Source organism: Aptenodytes patagonicus, chromosome 1, assembly GCF_965638725.1.
Source record: "Aptenodytes patagonicus chromosome 1, bAptPat1.pri.cur, whole genome shotgun sequence".
Classification (NCBI taxonomy): domain Eukaryota; kingdom Metazoa; phylum Chordata; class Aves; order Sphenisciformes; family Spheniscidae; genus Aptenodytes; species Aptenodytes patagonicus.
This window is the reverse complement of record NC_134949.1, coordinates 68,347,242-68,373,359: the sequence shown is the minus strand read 5'-3', so window position 1 is coordinate 68,373,359 and position 26,118 is coordinate 68,347,242. Positions and strand designations below refer to the sequence as shown.

Genomic DNA, 26,118 nt, shown 5'->3' with positions numbered 1-26,118 from the left:
CCAATTTGGAGAGGAATGAAAACTCAAGATTAAAAGAGAGAACTGATTTCACCTTTAAATTGCACAGTTCTGACCAGCAGCTCCATAAATACACTTCTGAGCTCAGCACTAAAACCTCTCAACAGCAAATCACGGGATGCAAGCACGTCTCCCATATATCCTGGGCTCTATTTCTTGTTTTACATTTATTCATTACATCTCGTCGCCCCTTCCAAGAAATGCAAGTGAAAAACCAGAACCTCAGCTAGCACAAATTGTCAGCTTAAAGCTGCTTAGCATCTGGCCCAAAGAACTTCCAACATTTGCAGTTTTACATATTTGAACAAACATTAAGAGAAAAATCTGAGCACAGTGAGATAAGGCTGTGTTGTTGGGCTTTGCCATTAGGGTTCAGTTCTTTATGCTTTTATTTGGAATATTACTTCATTATGGTGGTACAGCAAATGTCACTCAACTGAGTTCGGCCCAGAGCATAACCAAGCCCTCAGAGAGCATCACCTCTAATAAAGTAACCAGAGCCAGAGCCTGAGCCCATGACCATCCACACCGTCATACTGTTAACATGATCCCTCACCGTTTTATAGCACCCTCAAATAGTTCCCAGGAGTGGTCCAGGGCTGAGCCCAGACCAGGGGTCTGGTCCCAAAAGCCAGCTTGGGCTCAGCCACTGTCTCTCGGAGGACACAAGCACTTACTGAATGCTTGCAGGTCAATTTATGCCAGTTGGCCTCAGAGACAGAGAATGGGGCCCAGGCCCTTTTTTATTTATTAATATGGATGATGACTGAAGGACTAATGGCCTTACTCAAACTACCCTCTGTTCGTGCACAGCCACCGCTGTTAATAACAGCTTCCTGGGGATGAACCAGAGTAGAACAAAGTCTTGTGGCTGGATTTACAGAGCATCATAAAACTTGACCACAGGTGACTAATTAAAGGAACATTTACTCAAGAACTCTCAAAATGTTTCTGCAAAACTTGCAGATACACCATTTGCAAACTGGTTTGCTTTTTGCTGTCTGTGATCTATTATTTTAATGAACGGTGGCACACGTACATTCTTTTTCCATTTTTATGTTATCGGGAGGTTTGTGCTGTTTTTCAAGACTTTTGGAATTGTTCCCAATGATTCCCAATGTCTACCTTGCTTATTTTGAAAGTAAGCTCTCTGATGCAAAGATTGTCTCTTCCCCACGTGTATTTATTTCTTGGAAGGGTCAGAAACACATTACCAGGACAAGGAGGTCTCCAGTTAACCTGAAGCCTCTTCATGCCACAATAACGATAATACTCGGTACCCAGACCTTGTTTTACAAATAGCCGGGACACTCTGAGATGCAAGGAATCAGTTGTTGGAACATATATACCTTGTTTTGCAACTTCTCTTAAGAAACAAAGCTTTCTATCTGGACACACACGGAGCTGTATTTTCCTTGCCACCACCATTGATAATGGTAACAGTCTGCAGGCAATATCCTTCTTGCTATGCATCTGATTAGGTAGAAATTCCTCTAGGCTTCACCTAATCAAATGCAAGTGCTGCATTATTTATGAAAGAAAGCTGAATTTCATTAAACTTATTCTACAAGAAGCAGTTCATGTAAAAAAAATCAATTTCTCCTTTCTTTTAGAAATCAGAATAGTTTTCTTTTAAAACCTACGTTCACAGGTAACTATAATAGAAGTCTTGAAATGGCAAAATTACTTTAAAAAAAAGAAACCAACCCATAAAAGTATATTTTAAATCACACTGGGATTTCATTTCTAAAGAGAAGACAAGTGGAATGTTTCCTTGTTGCAGAATGAATAATTCAAATGATTCCTCCAGTGCTGTATCTGCAATTGTCAGCATAAATTTAAGCAGCTTTCCCTTTAACTATTACAGGTATACACTGCACAAGAACTCCTGTTAGTAATTATCCCCACTTCTTTTAGGCTAGCAAAATTCCCTCTAATACCACTGAACAAAAGCCTCATTGACTTGCACAGTCAAGAGATTTCCAGTTTCACAAGAAGATACCAGGCATAAAACATATACAGTCATCAAAACGCTGATGACCATTTATTTTGCTTTTTATTTTAATGCTGTTATTACCCGAAACATTCGTTTTAAAAAAAAAATTGAGAGGTTTTGTTTGGCAACATAACTGAACTACAAGACAATTTCCAAAAAAAAGAGAAAGGGAGGGAATTTGTTGTCATGGCTACAACCTATAATCCACCAAGAATTTTAATTCTTTTAATTCAGATTGAGACAGACCACTTAAACAACTGGCAAGCTCTGCTTGCCGCCCTGCCTTTAAACAGCCCTTAGCCTAGCGCCAGAGGTATTCAGGGGGCAAAAGACATTAACGTGACAACTCCCCACTCACTCTTAAGAGCATTATGTGGGTTTTGCACAGCCATCGCTGTGCGGGGGCAGAGAGCAACAGGGGATGGGGCCAGGCTAATGTGCAATTAGCCTGGGAAACTACCACGAACAGCACGGAAAAGGCTGCAACGCTGGCTTTCAGGGGTCCAGGCAGCCCCCTGCAGCCACCACATGATAAAAGGGGTTATTGAAAGCAGTCCAGAGCCACCTCTCAGAGCTGGGACAGCCCTGAGGTGTCGCGCACCGGGGTGACTCTCCCTGACACCCCAGCCCAGTGCCCAGCCCCTCGCCGCCCTCCAAGCATCGACGATAAGCCTGTTGAAAGTGCGTTCCCAGTGACTTCAAACATGAGTCCTTAAAGCCATTATAAAAGCTGTAAGCAACACTGGCCATGATAAACCTAATGGCCATGCCACAGCAGCAGCAGCAGCAGAAAGGAAAAAACCTGCCCGCATCATCTTGCACCATATTTGAAGGGGCTCCAAACATATTCATTTCTGCTAGAGAGAAAAATCAGCAACTGATTCAGCTGGAGATCTAGCGTGCCTGTTTTCTGTTAATACATCTTTTGATTAAAGAATGCGTTTAAACTTAGCACTCACGGGGAATGCTCCACCTTTGAAGCAGCTGTGATTAATTACCACTGCTGCGCTGCCATGAGAAAACAGGTTGTGTTACCTCTCTCGTGGTAAGAGGAGAAGAGGGGCTGAAGAGCCCTGGGACAGACCTCCTCTCACCGGTCCTCCGTACCTCAGGATGCCACCCTGCTACCCGCTCTCGGCTCTCCCGGTGCCTGCACGACCCTACTGCAACACTCAGCATCCACGAGGCTCGCTTCAGCCAGATTAAGCATGCAGAGTCAGGCCTTAATTACCCAAACCCAATTACTTGCTGGCAGCATGGCAACTTGTTTTTAAGGCAGGTTTTGCCCCATTCCAACACATACTGTAATATTTTATTGGCATCATTTTGCCAACAAAAATAAGAATGTTATGTGAATAATGTTTCATCTGTGCCAAATTTTTATACTGCCCATTTTATATTTACTCCGGTATACTATTTCAAGCCAATTTTCCAATTTTAGTATTACATCACACTCATTTTCATGTATTTACGTAAGTTCTCAATAAAGCTTTATGTCAGGTTGAATTAAAACTTGATGTAATTCCGGGACCAGTCATCCTACGGCGAACAATCCTGCACTGGCAACAACTCGGGCCATGGCCTCGTGGTAGCGTGGCACCTTGTTCTGAGAGCTGCTCTACATGATGCGGAGACGTGTAGGTCACGGAGCCAGATCCTATGTCTTTCTCAAAAAGACCTTCAATCTGCAGCATTTGAATTCCTTTTATAGAGGAAGAGATGATCCTGCAATATTAAGCAGCAGCTGGTTTTCTCTTGAAGCGTTTTAGTAGTCACATCAATATTTCCTCAAAGGTAACACCCTTCGGCTTGGCAGAAGGATTGTGGCAGGCTGGGATCTTTTATATTTAAAAAAAAAAACAAAACTGGAAATCCTGTTGAAAGTCAGGCAAGTGAGAGATCTAACACTTTTAAGTTCCTTTGAAAGCCTCAGGCATAATCTTCTTCAGTGAAAGCGTGACAAAGCAGTCAGACTCCTGGCTGTACACAGCATGGCCTGGTGTTGGGTATTACATCACGCCCATTTCCACGTACTCAGCTATGAGGTGGTCCAGCTCAGCGCCTGACGCAATGCTAGGAATAAGGCAGGGAGCGATCCCACCCCAGCATGGTGCTACAGGCTCTCAGAGCATCTCCAAGCAGTTCTGCGGGTCCTGCTAGGGTCCTCACTAGTGTTACACAGACCAGCTCAGGTCTCGATGGAGGTCCTGCTCAAGAAGTCAGCAGAGGGGGTGCCTGATCACCAGTGCCTACGGCTATTTCAGACACCCACCCAGGGTGTCCTCCCCCTGCTGCTGCTGAAGGGTGGGGGGGATCCCCTGCAGATGCCTTGGGTGCCCCAACCCACCTCAAATGTCTTCTACCTTCCAGTGGGCAGAAGTCACCCACGTTTCGGCACTGAGCACCTACAACATGGACACTGAGAGACGGTGCTCATCTCTGCCACGTTTCCCATGTGGCCTGGGACAAGTCTGTCTCTCAGGGTCTCCATGCCCCGTCCCTAAAGTGACAATAATAAAACTTCACTTCCTCATAGTATCGCCTCTCTGCTCACAGCACAAGCCCTCTGTGGTGATGACAATCTCCAGCTATGGTCAGTGGCCAGCACAGCAGGATCTTGATCTCAGCTGGGATCTCCAGAGGCCGATTTGGTATAAATAGTAAGTGCTGAATCGCAGCCAGGGATCGGTGGAAGGAAAGAAGGTCCTGGCTGTACAGCTTCTCCCCCCGGCCGGCAGCCCAGCCAGCAGGAACAGCAGCCCACAGGCGCCCTGCCATCAGCGAGCCCTCCAAGGCTGATGGGCAGAGCAGAGGGGACAGCAGCCGTGCTGTACCCTAATATCGAGGGAAACCTCTTCCAGGACAGAAATGTGAAAAAAAGAGAAGCTGAACAGATTTAATCTGTAAATTGACAAAAGCCCCATGAATTCTTTGAGCCTGGCATCCATTAAGAAAAAAAAAAAACATCCAGAAGCATGCAATTTAAAAAACAAACCTGTAGCACATTAAACAATATTACAATTTATGAATTTCCATTACATTTTCAAACTTGGGCAGGGGTAGAAGCTTAAGAGTTAGAGTTGAGGGGAAAAAAAAAGAGGATTTTAAGCCAAACAATGTCACAGCTAAATATAAATAAATAAAAGCTTTCCTGCTAAATTCATATGTTCCCTGCAATGCCGAGGCAACATGAGGTTATCAAAGTGGGCTGCCTGCTTATGCTCTCACATAAAGAATTTATGCAGGATCCATGTAAGTCCTGAAAATCCCAGAAACCACTCAAGCCCAACAAAGGACTAATTATTCATGACACGCCTGACTTACAAACAGTGCGAACAGTGCAGGCGCCTCCACAGAGCCCACAGAAACTACAGGGACACCACAGCAAACAGGGAGACCATCGGGTGAGTTCTTCAACCAAACCGTTACATGAGGGGATGAAATAACAACATATATCTCGCCTAAGCAGATGGGGTGAAATCACGCCTGTCATCTCCCAGGGTTCACAGGTGCCGGAGGAAACTGTACAGCCCCATACTGCCACCCGTGATCACGGCTGTCTCTGACACGTCTGGGGGTTGCCTTCGTCTTCGATGTAAATCAGAGCAGCCCCATTCCAGCACCGCCCAAATTGCTCGAAGGGGCCATTCAAATGTCTGGGGATGAGCAGAGTGCTGCAACTCCTCCTGCCAAGCCTTCACAGAAAGTCTCAAGGTTATCCTTGACAGACGCGTGCTGGGAACCAATTTTTCTGCTGCCCCTTGGTAAGGACACCAGTGAAGGCAAGTCTCTTATGATTTAGCACAACAATAATCAGCGCTACCTGGTCATTCTTTGAGAAAAAATAGTCACACAAAGTTTTCATAGACAAGGATGGCAGGCTAGGGGAAAAGAAATGGCTGTGGGAACAACGAATAATTAACCTTTGGATTTGAGGTTCTCGTTAGCCAAAAGTGAAAAGTAGACTCGAACATCTGCAAAATACAACCATAAGTTTCTCTCTGCATAGCCCACGTAAAAAATGAAGTAGACCTCTTGTCCCAGTAAGACAACAGCTTTGTAGCTTCATTAGGGAAGCATTTTCCATTCCCCAGATTTTTAGCATCAGTCCCTGATACGTAAGTAGTCAGAGCAATGATGCAGTGTCTGAGGAAGGCTATAGAGCAGTTGTTCTCATAGCTATGAGGGCTCTTCTCCACGAAGATGCGTTTGAAAAGCCAGCAAGTCCCTGAAGGACAGTGTAGAAGGACCAGCACCCATGACAGAAGCCACGCTCTAGGAAGGGATGCTGCCTGTAAATACCAGTGTCCAGGTGTGAGCTATACATACATCTGCCCATCCCAGCAGGAACATCCAGCTTCCAACACTGTCAATGCAGTTACACTGCACATGTATTGCCTCTGCATCAGGGCTCATGGTTGCACTTACACCAGTTTGGTTTTCAGTAAATAAAAGCCCATGCCTTGATTGATTGGTATTTGATCAATAAAAAGCAGAAAAACTGAGCAGAGATGGAGTACACCCCGAAACAGGCAGGGATTAGTGCTTTATAGAGAACAGGTTCAAAAATAAATTACACTGGCTGAAGTAATTTGGCCATCATCCCATGCACTGTGTTGTAAAGGCCATTAAGTCTCTGATTCAAATTATCAAGCAGCCTTTTCCGCCATCAATTACTATTAAATCATTCAACAATTTTGTCTAGCTTCAGGCATATATATACACGAGAGCACCAGCTACCCCAAAAGCCTATTGTCTAAGTGCGATTCAGAAGAACACCGCGCAAAGATGTTTCCGACTGCTTGGACGTGATCTGCCTCAAGTCTGTAACATCCACTAACACAGGGTAATACGTGGAGTCTCTATGAAGATGTTTCATCAAATGCCTAACCAGAGGGCTTGCTCCAAGGGCCTGACCTAAGTAACATTAAGTGTCAGAAAGGCACTCACGGTTTCGGGAGCAAATGCAGCCCTGGCAGTCACAGCAAAGCAGCGCTGCACATTTTTGACTCACTGTAAAAACAGGCTAACAAATGGTGCTGGTATTTTAATTCTTTCCAGAAATAAATCACAGATGGTATCCAAGGCCACCTGCAGTCCATGCTGAGAGGCATTTTCAAGGCACACACGCAGACACACACACACATAAAGGGCTGTACGAACACAATTTTTTTACTGCATGGAGAGTGCAATTTAACCGAGTTTAAAGAACCCCAGATACTGTTGATTTAAGATATATAAAAACCCAGCAGGTAGGTGTGTGGGAAAGCTTAGCAAGAAACCTGAGTCCCCCTTACAGCATTAGGGCTTTATTTCTAAAGTGGAGTGAGGAGGAAGAGCAGCCTCGCTTTCTCTTTTTCTACCTATTCCAGTGATGTTATGCACCAATTTGATTTCCTCAGTGAGGGATATGGATATGGTACCCATACTGCTTCCTCCTCCTCCTCCCTCCCCCACCTAGCTTGCATTCAGGTACCAAGTATACATAAGCATGATCTCATGACACTTCCTGATGCCACAAACCAGTATTCCCAGTTTCCATGCTGCGAGCAATGCTCTAAGCCGTATTATTTGCAAACTCTGCAAGAGCCAGACCACACATGTCGCAGCACCAAGCGTTTTCATACTGGTTCATCTGCCTCCTGGCCCACTCTCTCCTCTCTCTCTCAAGGCTGAGCACCAGAGCAGTTCCCTGAGCCACAAAGAAAGCCAGCCCAAGGGTTCCTGCTTGCTGCCCAGAGGCTCCCTTCTCTGGAGGATGCCACAAGGGAGAATGGAGGTTTCTGCATGGCAGACTGGTCCCCTTCCCACTCTGTTTGGTCAGCAGTGTTTGGCAGGGAAAGTCCAAGGGGAGCTTGTGGCTATGAACCTGTTGATGGACACGTACACACACACAGGCATACTGCAAACGTATGTGCACTCTCACATACACACACTGGTGCATTTATGTGCATAAACTCACAGTATTACATATATGGTGGATACCTCCTGCAGGACTCTATATTATCAGATATTCCACTGATGCTAAGATTCAGTTCACCCACTTGCCCATGCCTCCCTTGGGGAAGAGCAGCACCCCAGAGAGCAGCTCCGGGTTGCCCCAGGGTGCCTGATGATTCAGTGTCAATCTGAGTCTCTCTCTCCTGGCCTTACTGTCTGTAGTTCTTTCTTTCCCGCACTTTTCCTTTTTTAGTGCCCCAATCCCTGTTCATTTTTGTGACTTTCATCCGGCAAAAATCAGTTATGAAGAAATAATGCAGTTCCAATTCAACCATTTTGTATCATTTGATGGTCACAGTGTCTGCCTTTACACAAAGATAACTCTCCCCTACTATTAACTTAAACACAATACTCTACTGACATTTTTTAATTAAGGGCAAATCTATATGTTTTTATGCCCAAAAGTGCAAACATGAAATTTTAGATGTTGACCTTTTGCTGGACACAGAAATATAGCTTGAATAGCACAGAATTATTATTAGCACATTTATTCATGCAATTCCAGCAAGAAACCCAGCAACCTCCTTCAGCCCCACCTGCTGTTGCTCACATCGATCTGCCATCCATGGGAAGCACGGCCCTGGCAACAAACACGGAGATAGAGAGGGTAAGACTGAGCTGCTTTGGGAATTAAAATTTTGAATGAGTGCAACTGTAGCAGGTAAGGCGAATTTTTTTCCCCCTCCATTGTTAAAAGGGTTATTAAAGACATAACAAACGTTCATCAAATGGGTTTTAAGGCTCTGCTGTTTTTCTCTCTCTGCATGTCAGCTCATGTGCGCTCCTGAGGAGCGATAAAACAGTCTCAACAGCAACGTCAAGCAAACAAGGCTGGGGAGAAGCAGCGCAAAAGCTTGGTAACTATCAGTAACAGCAAAAATGTCTTCATTAGCACATTGGAGTTGTTCTTCATATTTGCGTGAGGTTGCACGACTTCATATTCACGCTCACAAACATGAGAGTGGCGAGACAAGTTTTATTTCAGGTAAGACCAGCACTGTTTGATCTCCAGCAGCAGGGGGTCTCTGAAATTCCTAGCAACAGCCACAAATCTGCAGCAGAAGCAGCAGCAAGAATGTTAAGGCCAGCTTTCAGAGTAGCCACGGTCAACTCACATCTCAGACGGAGTATTTCTGGCCTTTACTTTTTGCAGGAAAAAAACCAAACAAGTATCTCCTGGGGTCACTACCATATGTCAGGCAAACCAGCGAAGCAGTCTAATCCAGCAGTGTGTTTTTCTTGTTTTACTGAAGGCAAGCTGAAAGGTTTAAAACCCACTGCTGCAACTGCAAAATGCCAGCTGTTCATCAGATTTGCTTTACGGGTAACTCATCTTGCATGTCCGAAGGGCTCTGCTTCCATTCCCTTTTTAGGAACCCAACGTACAGCAGGAACTTTTCCTATGTACACAGAACTTTTTTTTCTTTTCATTCTCCCCCTCTCCAATTCAAATGTTGTTCTCCATTTTTGCATTTCATTTCAGTTTTCATTTCCCCCGCTCTTGGACAGCATGATTAGATCACACTAATTACCTAAGCCTAAGTCAAGGTGTTGTGTCACTGGCCCCTGGGCTGGGGTGAGGAATGAGTTTTTTGACAGGCCACCTGCAAGGACATCAACAGGTGGCTGACAGGATCAATTGCCAAGTTTGCCTTGGAAACCTGCCCTGCAGTTTCACTGTCAGAGAAAACACATTCTTCTCCTCCACCATTTATCTGCCCTGAAATTAACAGAGATACACGTGCCAGCAGAGGATCCTGCCTGCCTTTGAAAGTAGGAATGGGATCAACTTTCCCAGGATTTAGTCTCAATTGCTATCATTTGACTATGTAACCTGCATGCACTTCAACATCCTTTCCCACAGCTATAGCTACAACATCACCTGCCTACTTCACAGGAGCAATGGGTTGCTTTGCTAAATAGCTACATGGCAACTGCCACTTCTGGCAGAGAAGCAGCGCGTGGAAACGCATCGTTACGTTGGTGGAATGGTAATTGTGAGCGGTTCAAGCAGCCAAGTGTGGACTGACAAGATCACTTTTGTTTAGCAAACAGTTAAACTAATTCACCGGAGACCAAGCAGACCTACATTGTAATTTGGCACAAGCTTTTAGAAGGGAGCTGGAATGATGGATGAGCCATCACCCACGTGTCTCAGACAGAACCGGTACGGGGCGATGCTGCTCTCCCTCTCCTACCTCCCAGGAGCTCCCAGGTGGCAGTGGCAGCAGTCCGTGTCCTTATTGACTCCATTTCCTTATTAATTCCCTTATTGATCTACTCACTGCACACTAGGCAGATATGATATTTTTATCTCCTGTACTTCTGACAGTGCTGCCGCTGGATTGTGAAGCCTCTTGAGTAGCTTGCGTTTTCTGTAATCTGGGGACTATGGATCCACCCAGACTCACCCAGAGAGCAGACACCTGGGTGAGGGGTACCTGGGGGAAATCGGGGAAGCTTGTTGTGTTAGCACCTGAGCTGCTGGTCTGCCTGCTCCCTGATGAGGAAATTCACAGAGTGAGTGGTGCTTCAGCCTCCCAGCTGTTCTTCCATTTTCAGGTCAGGCCAGTGGCCAAAAACACGCTAAACCATCAAAATCTGGTCAGGATATTACAGCTACTACTTCCTTCTCTCTAATTGTAGAGTAATTGGTCTACAATCAGAGCAGTGATTGCAAAGCTGGAGTCTGTGAGGATGGGTAAATAGCTTGGACATGAAATCTGTTCTTATCTGTGATACCCATCTAGGGCCTTGCACTATAGCCAGCATCGTGTTGCCTGTCCCACATTCATCACCTTCTCTACTGCTTCAACACAGCCATCATGCGTAGGCACCTAGCGGAGGCTGCAAGGCCTACACACAACCGCCAGGCATTTCAGAAGGGGTATGTCTGAGGGGAAAACATGGAATGTAATTCTCAACAGGAGAACACACTACGCTTTTTACTTACACGGTTTTATTGCTTATTACACAGGCGGGAAGAGGGATAAAGATAAAGATAAAGAGGGAAGAGGTGGGAAGAAGGGATAAAAATAAGGAAAGCGTAAGTGCAGAGATATGAGGTGGTGGGACCAAGTAATCCCAGTGATGGAGACAGCAGGAGACTCCCAGCTCCTGGTCTGCACTGCCGGGTCAGATAGCGAACGTGCAAGGTAGGGACAGGGGCTTGCTTTCCAAAAGTGCCAGCTAATCCTGAAATTCCTGAAGCAAGTGGAGCACTAGCACCAGTGCCACTGAGACACTGAGCACCTAGAGAAGAGCGCGGTTGGTTCTGTGTGGCTCCAAGCCCCAACAAGGCTTTGGATGCTCTATAAACAATACCATCAGCACAAACCGTGCTATCTAATAAAGTTGAGGAAATGTTTGCAATCAGTTCTCAAAACATACTCTTTCATAATTGAAATACTGCAGAGCAGAACACAGCATTATAATAAATGGGTGCTGCTGAGTTAGAGAAGAGCAATATCTTTTGTCAGCAAATCCCATTTACACAAGCAGAGGCAATGTCAGTACGAGCAGTTATGTTACTCTCTGCACTAGCACGTTCACTGCAGGGCTTGGATAATTTTTGTCAGTCCCTCTTCTTTTTAACTTGCAATGGGCTTTTCTGGTAAGTTGGAGAAAGTTCAGAAACTAGCTACAGGAACGACTGGAGGACTGCAAAAATTCGCATAACACTGAAAACACCAGCAGCTACATCAGTGGGTTGTATCAAGCAGCAAGTTAAGGAAGGAGTTGATCACTCTATGGAAAACAGACTTTTGGTAAAGGGACCTTCACCATGGCATTCAAAGGTGTAAACAAATCCAATGACTGGAAGCTGACGTTAAACAAATCAGACTAAAAATAAAGGAGGACATTTTCAACAGCCAAGATAATTAACCTTCAGTACAATTTATTGATGGTTGTGCTGGATTTTCCATTCCTGGAAACATTAAAACATAGGATGGGGGTTTTTCTAAATGACTTTCTAAATGCCCAGCATGGTAAAACAGAACAGGATACTGCTCAAAAAAGCTAAAAATCACTTTCACCCGGGTTCAGGCCCTCCTCAGTGACAATGAACTCCTGTCCTCCCAGCTTAACCTGGGTGGATTGGGAGCCCTCGGAGGGCCATTGGTATAACCCTGTCAGCTGGCCAGAAGACAAAACACAGATGTAATTTCTGGAGTTTCCTGCCACACCACATGTCAGGAAAGAACATTTCTTGCACCCCCTGACGTGCCCTATGGAGCTGAGCTCTGCCCTTGCAGAGCCCCTCCTCACCTTGTCTGTCCTTCCCACGTATGCTTTTATTCCCAAAGACATTATCCGCACCGTCCAAGTTTGCTTTCCCTTGCCACCCTGCCCCCTTTTCCCTGCACTCATTCCCCTGAGGGGCTTGTCCCTTCTCCCAAGCCCCCAAGGACCAGAGGGGTGAGGTTTTGGGAACTGGGGTGACCTGCTTGCTGCACTGAGCGCTGCCTGGGCAGCGGGGAGCAGCTGAGGCCCCAGCTGAGCTGCACTAACAGCACCGGCAGGAGCAGTGAGCGGAGGGATGCTGCTCGCAAGGAGTGACCCCATCCACATGTGGTTGGGAGGGTCCTTCAGAGATACCACAGGAGATGTCCCATATTACAGCCCAACCCTGGGCCCAGATTTACCATGTATCTATGAGCAAGGCAATTCACCTTCCTGCTTCCACTTCCCCCTGTACAGAACCACAGTAATGATATTTACCCTGTTACTGCACAGGAGCATTTTCAGGATCAATTAGTTTAGTGTTCATGCAAAGCTCTGTGAACAGAAGCCTCAATACAAGTAGTAAGTACTATTATTATTACTGCACTTCAGATGGCTACAGCACTGGCATTTTCCAGGCATGCACCATTAACAATTTACTAAGATAAATGGCCCAGGAACCTGAAAATGCATTTATGACAACTACCTCCTGCTTACCAGCATACATTCAGCTGAGTAAATGACACCTCATTGCTCAATGTGTAGCTATGGTAACATTTCTATCTCATATATTGAAGTGTGCGCACGCACGCACATATACACAGACACGGAGCTTGGAGGGAAGCCAGGCCACCTCATTTAATGACACGCAAACACCGAGCCAGGGAACTTTCCCAGCCTCCGAAAGCCGAGCTGCCCCCAGGAGCCGGGGGTGAAGAGCAGGCAACTTTCCCCATGCCCGGCAGGGAAGGGCTGGGCTAACGGCAGGCTGCACCGCACAGCCAGAGCCCCACCAGGCCCTCAAGGGACTTACTTGAGAGCAGTTTTGTAGTGGTAGATTGCCTCAACGTTACGGCCCTGGTCTTTCAGAAAATTGGCGTAGTTGTAGTGCACCTTGGCGTTGTGGGGCAGGGTCTTCACTCCTGAGCTGTGAAGAGGAACAGAAGCAGGACAGTGTTAGTGGCCAGGTTACCCCACCTTCCCCAAGGTCCACCTTCTTCTCACGGTCCCTTTTTCTGAAAAGTTTGCTTGGATTTTGAGCACCTTGTCACCTCCTGCACATTCGTGCCAACATAACTCATATTACAACCCCAAGCTTGCCCCACGCACTGGCACACCACGTGCCCCAGGTGGACATAAATATATAGCAGCAATTCAACTTGTCCTGGCCACTGTCACCGTGGGCACTTCTAGCACCAACGCTCCCTGTGGCCAGACGCTGTCATATTTCAAAATCTGAATTATTAAATTGAAAGACCCTAAAAAGGCTAATATTTAGAGGGGAAAGTATGTAGTACTTTCTATAATATAGCCATAACAGGCTCCCTGCTTAAACTTGAGTGTCACGAAGCACCTTATGAAAATCTTGATTTAAATCTGTCGGCTGGAGGTACCAGAAAGAAGGTACCTTTTCCATACGCATCAACCGCTAGAGGGGACACATAGCATACTCTGAGTATCCAGCCAGCATGTATGCACCGCTTAGCACTGAGCAGAGTATGGCCAGGAGGTGAGGGCTAATGGGACTCTCACCCTTAGCTGGCAAGTTGTACGCTCTCACGTTATAACATATGACTGTGGACATGTGGCTGCACAGCCACCCCATCCCTCCCCTTCATCTCCCCTGATATGTAGAGTGGATTCAACATTTGGAATTAATAATGAGGGCACAAAGACAAAAGGAGAAGAGCAAGCATATGCTTATTTACTTAATTGAGAGCATAGAAAGCAAGGTACACCTTGCACAGCTAGAGGAAATGCCATGTCAAGGTTAAAGAGAGAAAGAAATCACAGAAGTGCATACGCCATGGAAACATTTCCCTGCAAGAATCCAGAGAAGTCGGTACTCCATTTAACGGGGGAATCCTTTCCAGCACATAAACAGGGGCTAAGGTAATGGGAAATAAGGATGGATGAATCTGTTCATGTAAAAGCAGACAAAGCGTTGTTTCTTGCTCACAAGCAGATCCCTGCCAGCTGCTGTCTTTTCTCCCCCCATCATCTCAGGTTGGAAAAGCAGGGATTAGGAATTTCCCAAGTCTTGTTGCTTTGCCTTGTCTGTCTCTCCCGTTTAACTTTGGTGGGCATGGAAATGGATCATGACGAGGTGGGGTCACACACAGACCCTACAGTAGGATGTACCCCCTCTCCCATGGGGAGAACGCACCCACAGCTGCAGAAACCCTTTGTTGGGGATTTCATTGTAAAACGGTGCTGGAGAATCATAGTGGTAAATACAACACCTTTTTGGTTATGTGCAGCCAGTGGTGTCAAGCATCACTAATGCCTACTTGTGAGCTTCCAAAGCTTCGCCCACGGCTGCCTTACAGAGTTCAGCACAACACAGCCACGGTTTGCCTACTGAAATTAAAAATACACCTTGCATTTGGCTTCCTAATCATCAGGTATTTCCAAATTACTTACTGGGAGCACTACAGGAATAAGACATTTTGTGACTAATCGCTGAATTAAATCAGTTAATTGATGCTATTCTTAAGAGAATGATTTTCTATATTAGTTTTCACAAAGATATACTGCACCAGGAACAAGTAATGTGTGACTGCTATGGCTGTGTTAATTTCCATTGGCCTTGGGAGCTATTAACTACACACTTACAACCTCTGGGCATTACTGGAATATTAATTCTTATACAGAGAGGGTTTCATTACATCAGCGCCAGCGTTACAGGCGGAGACATGGACAGGCACTCAAAACTGCTGCTATCTCAGAGCTATGTGCAATGAGTTGCTGGCTCTGCTACAGTCCCTGCTGAAACAGAGCAAACTGAGTTAACGGTGAGGAGTGCATTACATATGCACAGGTACTTCAGTTCTAATGAGATACAGTTTTTACAGTAAGATGCATACGTTTAAATATTTTAATTCTGGACTGTTTCCCTTTAAGTAGAATTATTAATCCTGCTGGTCCCATTTATTAAAACGTCACTAATAAAGCTTCTTTCATCTGCGTGCTTCTGCTGGGGTGGGGGTGACATAGGAAAGAGAGAAATCGGTTTGGGTTCTTATGATGCTCTCTTCTGCATCACACTGCTCGCGCTCCCTGACCTATTTATTCTCCTTGCACGGGCGGGCAGGGCGGTGTTTCATTTTGCAAATGCACGTAGCAATGACTGAGGCTGCTTGGTGTCTCTGCGCAGTGGGAGGTAGTAGCAAACACAGCGCTAGATGCGGAGGGGATATTTTTAGGAGAGTTTAGGCAAACACTCCTGCTAATTGATTCTTGACCAGCCGAGAACACTGTTTGCTCATTGACAGAGGCAACAATAATGTCCATAATGAAAGCCAAGCAGGAAAGGGTGGAGTATAAATAACAAAGCAGAACACAATGTTTTTCCATTTCTGCTTCCCACAAGCCCCCAGTCTCTCACAATTTCAATCTAATTTTCCAACATGCTTTTCCAAACTCTCCTATTTCCCTCTTCCCCAGCCCAGCACACACGTGCCCTTCCGAAAACCTATGGCACCGATCTGGCTCCAGCCAGAAACAAGCCCACCGAGATCGGACATCACTTCTCCAGAGGATTTCCTTCCCTTTTGACTTCTACAACAGCAGTAAGCGACATAAATGGAAAATAAACAATAGGCAAACCCTTTTACGTAACACTTCCTCTCCACGGAAAGGCAAAAGCCTATTAGCTGTAAATCAGAGAAATAAAATACTACTGGTATTTTCCAACCTCAAATACCAGCATTACCCAAGTCCCACTTCAGTTGGGAAAAGTCTCCTGTGATCCCCTCTGTTGTTTTCCTAAGTGCATGTTCTGCTCTGCAAAGTGACTGGGTGCAGGGCAGAGGCTTCATTGATTTTCTGTGATTTCCACATGAAAAGTGCTCAGTTTACAAGGAAATGAGGCCACTCCTGCCTCAGCCGGAGCCCTGGGAGACCAATGGGGTCTCCTCTGCTTCAGGAATCATTATCATCAATAAAGGTTCTCTACAGCAAATTATTCTCTGGATGACACAAACAACTGCTTTCCTTGGCCTCCTACCCTTGTACTGATTTTCACAGCTATCAATGTTGGGCCATATTAAGCTATTCTACAGAAGATGCACAAAATGCAATAGGACTTGCTCTCCTCAGCTGAGCTAGGTTTCAGAACTAACAGCAGCAGCAAATGCCACCTTTGGGGCTGGGTTGGTTTTTGCAAATTACTGAAGTCAGCAGACCTGGCTTGGGAGGGAAAACTGCTGACAAAGAAAGTGCCACTTTCATACAGTTCCTTTCCTGCTAACAACTGCGTTTCCAGGCACTGTCACAAACGTGGGCAGTGCATGCAGATGCTTTCCAGGAGCAACAGGAAAACGTGGCAGCTTGACAAACCTTAAAAAGGTCGGTACAGCGGATGCAGAGGCTAGCCCACAGCCCTCACCTCCCTCTCCCTGGCTTCAGACATTAACACTGACCACGGTTGGAGCCTGGCCTCCTGGCCTGTGCATTCGTTCTATAGGGTAGTTCATCAAATATTTAACAAATAAGCCCTCCCTGCCCACCTGCCAATACAGTAAGACAAACTGTTTGCGGCTTCTAGAGATCTGTTGGAACAACATGCCTCAAATATCTAGATCTCTATATATTTGGCCACTTCTTATACTTCTGGTTCATTTGCTTCTCATTCAGTCCTTGCACATATGCTTGTGCACCTAAGTGGAGATGCATCATTTCCTCAGACAGCAGCATCCTCCCCCACACTGCTCTTTTCAGCCAGGACCCGGCGGGATTTCTGCATCCAGAAAACTTGGCCCCTGGGCTGGAGACTGAGAGTCGGGATGGCCCAGAGATGGCAACAGTGCTGCTGCACAATGTCAAAGCGGGGTAAGCCTTGAGAACAGGACAAAATGGGGTCCAAGCACAAACTGATAACATGCTGAGTACACCAACATCTTCTGGACCAGCGCAGAGAAAGCGTGTGTAACAGAACAGGTCTCAGCCAAGGGAATTGAGACAGATCGACCCTGAAGAAACATATCCAAGCAAATGGAGGAATGGAAAGTAGAGGTGAAGGGAAAAAAGGTAAGAGGAGGGAAAAAGCAGTAATTAATTAAAAGAGAACCTGGAGAAAGAATAATGAAGAACTAGGAATAGGAGTAAAGATTCTCTCAGCACATACTTCTTAAAAAAAAAAAATTCAACACACACAGAGACTACCAAGTAGGTTGATTTATGTCTCCTTTCCCACATCTATAGATTTGCTCTGTTTCCTTATTATTTTCCCCTCATACTTCTTTACTGTTCCTTATCTCCTCCTCCTGCTCTGTCCTTTCTAATTTATTGCCGTTCCACATGCCTCCATCCACTTCCCCCTCCTCTCCTCATCAGCCTATATATAGCCTCCTCCTTCTGCCCCAAAGAGGAGATCTCCCACACCTGGGACGACATTATCTTCTTGCTATGCTATTCTTCTTTTGCATTTCCTTCCCATCGACAAGAGGAGTCCTATCGTATTACAGACTCACGAAAGATGTATAACACCTATCAAAGAAGATCTTAGAAGGACAACAAAAAGGCCAATATGATTAAACAGCATAGTAAAGAAGGCTATGAGAAATGAAAAACACCTTTTAAAAAGTGAACGTCTCAGCTACGTTTCTCAGAAGGAAAAAGGAAAAGAGTATAAACTTCAGCAAGTTAAACATAAACCATAATTAGGCAGACCAAAAGAGATTTAAAGAAAAACTTGCTAAAGCCATCAAAGCTAATAACGGAATACATCACTTATAAGAAACCTGCCAAAGATCCCCTAAGGCAAATAGATGATGGAGGTCTAGAAGTAGTGCTTGAAGAAGAAAAGGCCACAGCAGAAAAGCTAAATGAATTATCTGCACCAGTGCTCACTACAGGGGAACTGAAGGAGGTTGCCACACAGGAGCCTTTCCTTACAGGGGCAAGTCCGAAGCACTGTCTCAAACCAAAGTGGCAGTAAAAGAGGCTTTAAAACAAATCAACACCAAGAACAGTTATAAATCCATTGGGCCTGGTAGTATGCATCCAAAGGAAATAAAATGTGAAGCTGCTATTAGCTGCAGTATGTAACCTATCATTTAAATGAGGCTCGGCACTAGAAAAATGGGAGGTGATGAACATGACGTCATTTGGCTCCAGGGGAGGGATCTGGGGGAGGCAACAGACCAGCAAGTCTGATTTCCACTCCAGGTAATTTGGGGAAAACCATAATAAAGACTAGGTCTAGCAAACTTCTGGATAACTACAATCCAACAGAAAAGAATTAACCTTGTATTTTGCAGAAAAAAGTTAGGTGGACAGATCTGTTGTTCTTTGATGGACTCATCAGGTATGTGGTACTGAAACTATGGAAAGGTTTTATGAAAATCCAAATATCGCCCAGTCAGAATCACATACATCAATATTGTGCGCTTGAATGTTCAAAAAGGCTTTTGATAAAACCCCTCGCTAAAGACTTCCAATTTCTTAAATGCATCGTGGAGTAAGAGGGAAGGTCCTCTTGTGAATCAATACCTAGTTGAAAGACAGGAAGCAAAAAGCACGAGTATGTGAACAGTTTTTACAACTGGAGAAGACTGCAAGCAGGGTTTCCCAAGAGACATGCACTGGCATCTGAGTAGCTTCACGTGTTCACAAAGGACCTGGAAAAGGGAGCAAACAGGGAGGCGACACGTTTGCTGATGACACCGATGTGAATCACACTGCAGGAATTAAAGCTAACTACAAAGAGTTGCAGAAGGATCTCACGGTATTGAAGGCTGGGCAAGAAGATGGCAGATGAAACGCAATTCTGGTACAGGCACAACTATTGGAGAGTGTGTACACACACACTCTAAATCTACATAAATCTGCACACAGATTGACGTCTATAAATCAGCCATTTCCACTCACAATAGATACCTTGAAGTTTGTGTGGACAGTGCTGTGCAAATACCACCCAGTGCTTAGGAGAGGTCACAAAAGGCAAGGGGAAGATCAGGAATTAGTAGGAGAGGAGAACAAAAAACAGAAAGCAGTCCCACGTTACTGTGCTGCACGTATCTCTTGAAAGGTGACTCTGGTCTCCTTCTCAAAAGGACAGATTAGAGTTTGAAAGCATCCAGCAAAGACTGACAAGCAGGATCAGAAATGCAGAACAGCTTCCATATGAGGAGAGTTCAAAACCAGCAGACTCCAGCGTGAAAAAGAGACAGCCTTGGATGAGGGCATGGGGTAAAGGCACGGAGGGCAGAGGACAAGTGACAAGCTGATGGTTACTCACTACTCATTCAGCACACCAAAGAAGATGATCAGGCAGAAGGCTCACAGCACACAAAAGGGAAATCTTAGTGTGCACACTGTGTAATTTAACGACAGAGCCCAGCGCACAGGATGCTGTAGAAGCCAAAACTATAAATAGATTCGAAAAAGCAGTCAGAGACATTAATGGAAGAAAAGTTCATCAGTGGCTGTTAAAAGCAAAAAAAGCAAGTAACTCCTGACTCAGGAAGTCTTTAAACTGCAGATTACTGCAAGCTGGGAAAGGACAGGAGAGAAACATCAGTGTTGCTGGCCCTGTTCTTACATTGCTTTTCTAGGCATCTGCTGCTGATTGCTCTCAGGGGCAGGCCATGACACGAGGTGACCCAGCAGGAGCACACTTACGTTCTTGCCTTCTCCTCAAAAGCCCAGGGCAGATCCCTCTCCTGGAATTGTCCCCAAAAGACCTGAGCTGAAGGGCGAGCCAGCTCGACCCAAGCCACCAAGCCCTGCATACTAACCTGGGTAACATCAAATCCCTACCTTGAGGCAAGGTGTATTAGCTCCAGCTCAGTGCTGCACTGAAGCAATGGCATGGTTTCTGAATTTGAGCTGGTTTGTAGATGGCCACCCTGCTTTGAACAGAGGTAGGATGGACAGAAGTCCATTTGAGTCCAACTAAGCAGACATAACCTTAGCCTCCTCTTCTGCGACAGACCCCCTGGCACCCCGCATCATCCCAAGAGTGCTCCTTAGTGCGAGGAGATGTCCTCCCGTCATCCGCTCCAGTTTGACTTCATTGTTCTTAAACACGGGTGACCACAACTGTACGCAATGCGATACCAGATGATGCCTGCAACTCGGCATATGGAATTGCCATCTTCCCACCCCTCTTTCAACAAGAGAGTCATCCAACTTGGAAAGGCGTCCGGCTTTCCTCCAAGCGGCCACTGTTAGCCAGAAGGGTTTGGACTGGAGGTGTGCTTTATGGGGATCGCTGCGCGAGCCCAGACCGGTCACCATGGCTGCTATTGTTTAAACAGCAAACAGCATTTCAGGGAGACGGGCAATGAATCACGTCGGAGCGAAGAAACCCCTATTCCAGATTTTTTTGAAAAAAATCCCACTAACAGAGCTCCAACCACCTCAATATTGTTTCCTGAAGACCGAAGGGCACACATAAAAAAATGATTTCATACTCTTTAGTACTGCATAAATTAAACTTTGCTCTGGCCAATAAGTTAGAAAATAAAGCTAAGCAACCCATGTGCAGATCACCTGCGTTTCTGCAATTACTTCACAATTAGACAACTGCTGAAAGCAGCTGGAGGCAAATGCAATACATTTGCTAGCAAAACACAAAATGAAACAGTCTGCTTCAGTGCAAAAAAATATATAAATGAGGTTGTAAAGAGAGCTGTTTGGCAAAGAGTAATCAAATAAAATGAAATATGGTACATTAAGTTTGGCACTTCACGGCATTTCATTTTTGTCATTAAGAACATCGCTAAGGAAAATTCAATATATTCAATAGAGTTACTATGGTATACTGGAGGGTTGCAACAAACTTTTGCTATGTCTTTAAAAAGGAAAGTGTTACATTATTGGTAAATCTACAGAACTGAAGTTATTTAAAAACAGTGTGTCTTAAAAATGTGATTGCCAGAACCGAAGTTTGTGCATAAGCATATAAAGTGCTGACACCAGTTTTTGCACAGTTGCCAGAAAACAGAAAGTAGGTGTTATTTTATAATAATCAAAATGTTAATCACAGCAATGCATCAATAGCAGGACTCGTGCTAAAGAAAACTATTCCATGTAACAAACTTATTTTAAACAACACAAAAATGCCAGTATTCTCCCGTGATCACTCGTACCTGAAAAGGGATTCTCGTGACAGCCAGATTTCGTTCTGTTTCACGGTCTTCCAAGAGAAGAGCAGCAGCAGTAAAGCAAAGAGGGTCAGAACAGTAATCCTCCACTTATTTAACCATGTAGACAGCTTTTTTAGACCGTGGACAAAAAGGATGCAGTACCCCATACTGGGAAAAGAAAAAAAGGAAAAGGTACCAAAAGTTATATTCCAGCACTCTGGTTTATATGCAAGTATTGCATATTGCATTCAGTATTGCATTTATTACACAATTACAGGGGGGTTTGGACTAATTATATTTTCCAGGCTAACAAATTCCAATTCAACAGCAGTTTTCTTCAATTCACTACACAATTTCCAAATTAATCTAAATGATAGACCCAGATGCCAGAAGTACAGTAGCGTACATAATACCACCCAGCATAATGGTAGCTTACACCAGCCCACGGAAGGCAGCTGCTTTTCTGAACAGCAAGCTAAGAAAGCATCATGTAATAACAGTAATACTAAGCACTACTGGAGCAGCGTGGAAGTGAAAAGCATTTTAACACAGGGAAGTCTCTAAACACCACCAGTGGTGGCCGATATTAATTCCAGTTTACAAATAGCGAAGCTGAGGCGGGACAGCGAGTGTTGTGGCCAACAGCGCAGCAGGAGCGGGTGGCAGAGGCCACATCAAAAGGCAGGAGTCCCTGCCTGGGTCTTGCGTGTCTACATCAAGGCCAGCCCGTCCCTTCTAGCACCTGGTCCAGAACTGCTGAGGTACATTAGCAGAGCTTCCTCGTTGCCCTTCCATGAAATCCCACACGGTCTTCTCCAGCTCCCAGCCTCCCGGCACTTTCATGGCTCTCCGCGCATAACTACTGAGGCCTTTTCCGTGAAGCGAATCGCATTTTGAACTAAAGTCTTACTCCTGTATAACTTTAAATCAATTCAGTAATTATTTACCTTAATTCAAGTGTTAGGTTAATTCTTCCAATGATGCCCCTCTGAGTTGGAAAAGGAGTGCTTTCAGTTGCTGTACTTACTACGCCGCTAATTCTGCTTGGCATTTTTAGAAAGGAATTTCAATTCCTATTGCCTGAGGAATTTAATGAGCTTATCTATAACCCCCCTATGCAGTTACTTAGCACCTGATTCAGTTTTAGACTTAAAAGCTATCTTAGTCCAGGCAGCTCCCCCGAAGAAAAAAGGGAGCAGAAGGATCTGGAATTTACACCTGGGGACCACCAATACACGGGGGCAAAAAGGCAGCCCTCTCGAGACACTGGCACACCCTGAACCCCAGCTGAATCCCACGCTTGAACGCAGGCAGGCTGCAGGCAGTAGAGCTCATTGCACCTGCCCACACTCCAGCTGGAGATCTACAGGCTTTCCTGGCCTGTACCGAGACATCTGAGCAACTTACTGGTGAGACTGCTATGGGGTAAGAAAAAACTAAGAACACAGTTCCGTCAGAGGTAGCAAGCACGCGATATGGCAAAAGTCAATCTAGAAATCAGAAAGGGAAAAGCGTCCCATCTTCGAGGAGCTGTGAGCGTGCTTCTTGGCACAGTTGGAGGGCTGGGCACATTGCTAGTGCCTGGGCTTCCTAAGGATGGAGAGGGACAATAATTCTTGCTTTTACTGAGGAAAAAAGCACCTCTGTTGTACGTACTGACCAGCACCAGGCAGTGGTGCTGTCTCTGGCACAGTACAGGTGCCGTATAGGACACTGAGAGAGGTATAGACATAGGAGGCAAATCCAGAAACAACATCAGATCTGGCAATCATTCAAAACTTCATTGTTGTTTTAAAGTTCTCCCATTTTTCAGAAGTGGGTATCAATATTTTTTTTTCCACTTAACTATGCTTGCATTTTGCTGCAACACATTTCTTATGGCACTTGCACTGGTTTTTTCCATGAATTCTTTTGCACACATTTATTGCACCTACATTAACTGCAAGCAGACATTTAGAGCTACAAACCAAGATGCTGGTGCCAAACAATCCAGCCTTTATAGCTATTGAACCCTACTTTAAAACCTCTGAAAAGCTAATCTCGGTAATAAGCCCTCCCTTTCCAATAAGAAATGCCTCAAAAACCTGCAGACTGTTTTTACTCTGTTATTTTGCCTTTCAGCAATTTCATCCTTCCCTTGGAATTAATTATCTGACATAAACATTATTTAATTGTTCTAGCACAAGGCCATTTTCAAAGGAATTTCCCTACAACTTCACATTTTCAAGAACAGGCCTTTTCTAACAGAATCATGAATGTGTCCAGAAAACAAAAAATGCAAACGTCAATGTCTTGGTATTTATTTCAAACCCTGTCCCAGCTGTTGGGAATTTCTGCCTTAGCAGCAGCACTCAGCCTGCTTGTCCGGGGCACAGCCAGCACCGCATTACGGCTCTCACAGCCACTGGAAAGGTGCTGCTTCCAGGGGTTATTCTCGAACATCTAGAATGCATCGCCACAATAGTTAGAGAGATGCTGAGTGCTACAGAGGAATAAGGGTTCATCTCAGACTGCAGCTCCCATCCCAGCTGCACTGGCAATGACACAGCACAAGTACGTAGCAGTTCCCAGCTCCGCATGGCACTTTCCATTAGGGGCTCCCAAAGCACTTCGTAAGGGAGGTCTGCTGCAATTTTCCTCTTACAGAGCAGGAACCTGAAACATGGCAATAAAGTGATTTGCTCTGCTGACAGGCTACTGGCAAACAAGACGCTAAAGCTGCAGTCCAGGGATCTACCCACAACACAGGGGAGTACGCAATGGAAACCAAGCTATCTCACTGAAAAGCCCACAGGACTCCCTGAGAGATAAACAGGTAAGTAACCCAAAGGCTCTACCATCCACACTCAGCAAGACAGCAAGACTACAGGATTCAGCAGTAAGTGTGACTACAGAGGGGAACAGGTTCCCAAATGGCTGCTAGAACAGGATCGTGTAGCTAATGTACCAGAATCCCAAACCGCAAAGCTGCTAAGGGTAAGGTTAAAGGAGTGATGCTAAAGAGGGCAGGGTTGAAGCATGATTTACACTTTAATAAGATAGAGGTAATTGTGACAACATTAGGACTGAGTTGTAGGTGTGCCACAGTTATAGCCTAACTAGCCGACAGTCAATGTACCTGCACTATAAAGTACATGGGCACCCAAAAGAAAGGAAAAGAAGGAAAAGGATCAGAAAGCATGAAGTAGGTGAATACTTTTATTTTCAGAACCTGGTAAGTTTGGCTTAAAACTTCAGACAATTTCCTGCCACAGATCATCAAGGAAAGGGTGGGGAGGACACGCCCGCATTATCTTGCCAGGGACCTTTCAGTGCAGGTGTCAGGTGGAGCTGCATCTTTTTGCATGGGGTTTTTTTTTATGACACGGTCATTTCAAGCCCATCCCCTGGCTGAGGACAGATGTTACATTCCTGGCTGCAGATCTTTTGCAGGCCAAGGACTCCCAGAAGCACAGAAAGCACTCACGTGTCCTTTGCTGCCAGGAAAGCATGTGCGTTTGTGATTTCATGCCACAAATTGTTTGCAAAACAACAACTCCCTGCAACATCCCCAAAGCTATTATCCTTAGTAATTTTTGCGTATCTCTTTACATTTCTACCTTAAGGCCAAATAATTATGGTGAAATCAGGGCAAATCCAGACCCCCCCTCCAGATTCCGTGATCTGCTCTAAACTAAACAAGAAAGTGTCCACACTAATGTATTAAGCATCTGTCAAAACCCCATAATTATATTACTATTGTTTCCTAGTCCCAAAAACACATAATGCCTCATACCCTACAGCACTTTTCACACTAGACTCAACAGTCCCAGTACAGAAATCAGCTTTAGTACAGAGACCATGAAGTTTTGAACCAGTAAAGCACCAAGCTTGCTAAGATGGAGTTGCTGCAGCGGCAACATGCCCCGACGGTTGCTGGACCTGGAGAGCCCCCCTGCAGTGCTTCACTCATGGGATGCAAGTTCATCCCATTTCCCTTCTTCCCAACCTGATGGGAAGAGGTCTGAAGCTGCGCTTTTAGCGAGTCGGCAGCAGCCCTGGCGGCAGTGCTGTGGTGGGAAGAGCCCATACAGGTGAGACTGCACTCCTCTAATTAAAGTAACTTGCCTGGTGACTCTAAGACACTTCCTTTGTGGCTAACTCTGCCACGACCCTGCCACCACCTACAAACACAGAGAACATTTCAAATACATTAGCTTTTCTTCTCAGAGTGACGGGGGACTCGACTCCATATCAAACGTTAGCGCTGGCTCACCAGGAAATCGAATTTTACTCACACACATTTACAGAAAAAAACGAAAATGTCTCAAAAGGACCTTTCATCAAAGACCTATATGCCACTTGAAAAACTTTTGAGTACTACATTCCAGACATCTCCATAGCTATCTGCATATGTATGGAGGCTGCAGGGTTGTGGGTTTGGGGTTTGTTTGGGTTTTTTTGTTAACTCTAGCATTTCCTAGGGAGGGGACCATTTCTCCTGAAGGGCTTTTCTCTTGGCATTGTCATCCCTTGTCATGCAAGCGCTTTTCTGAAATACTTTGTATGGAAAACAAAACAATGGGA

At 45.2% G+C, this 26,118-nt stretch overlaps 1 protein-coding gene across 1 annotated transcript in view; it reads right to left on the bottom strand.

Annotated features, from left to right (window-relative positions):
• The window catches only part of TMTC1 (transmembrane O-mannosyltransferase targeting cadherins 1), a 147,395-nt gene that overhangs the window by 26,791 nt on the left and 94,486 nt on the right, over window positions 1-26,118 (bottom strand). The window contains exons 10-11 of the mRNA XM_076340758.1: window positions 21,556-21,720; window positions 13,272-13,385 (exon numbers count right to left, since the gene is read on the bottom strand). Of these exons, the coding sequence (XP_076196873.1) occupies window positions 13,272-13,385; window positions 21,556-21,720 (279 nt within the window). The remainder of the gene's footprint in view (window positions 1-13,271; window positions 13,386-21,555; window positions 21,721-26,118) is intronic.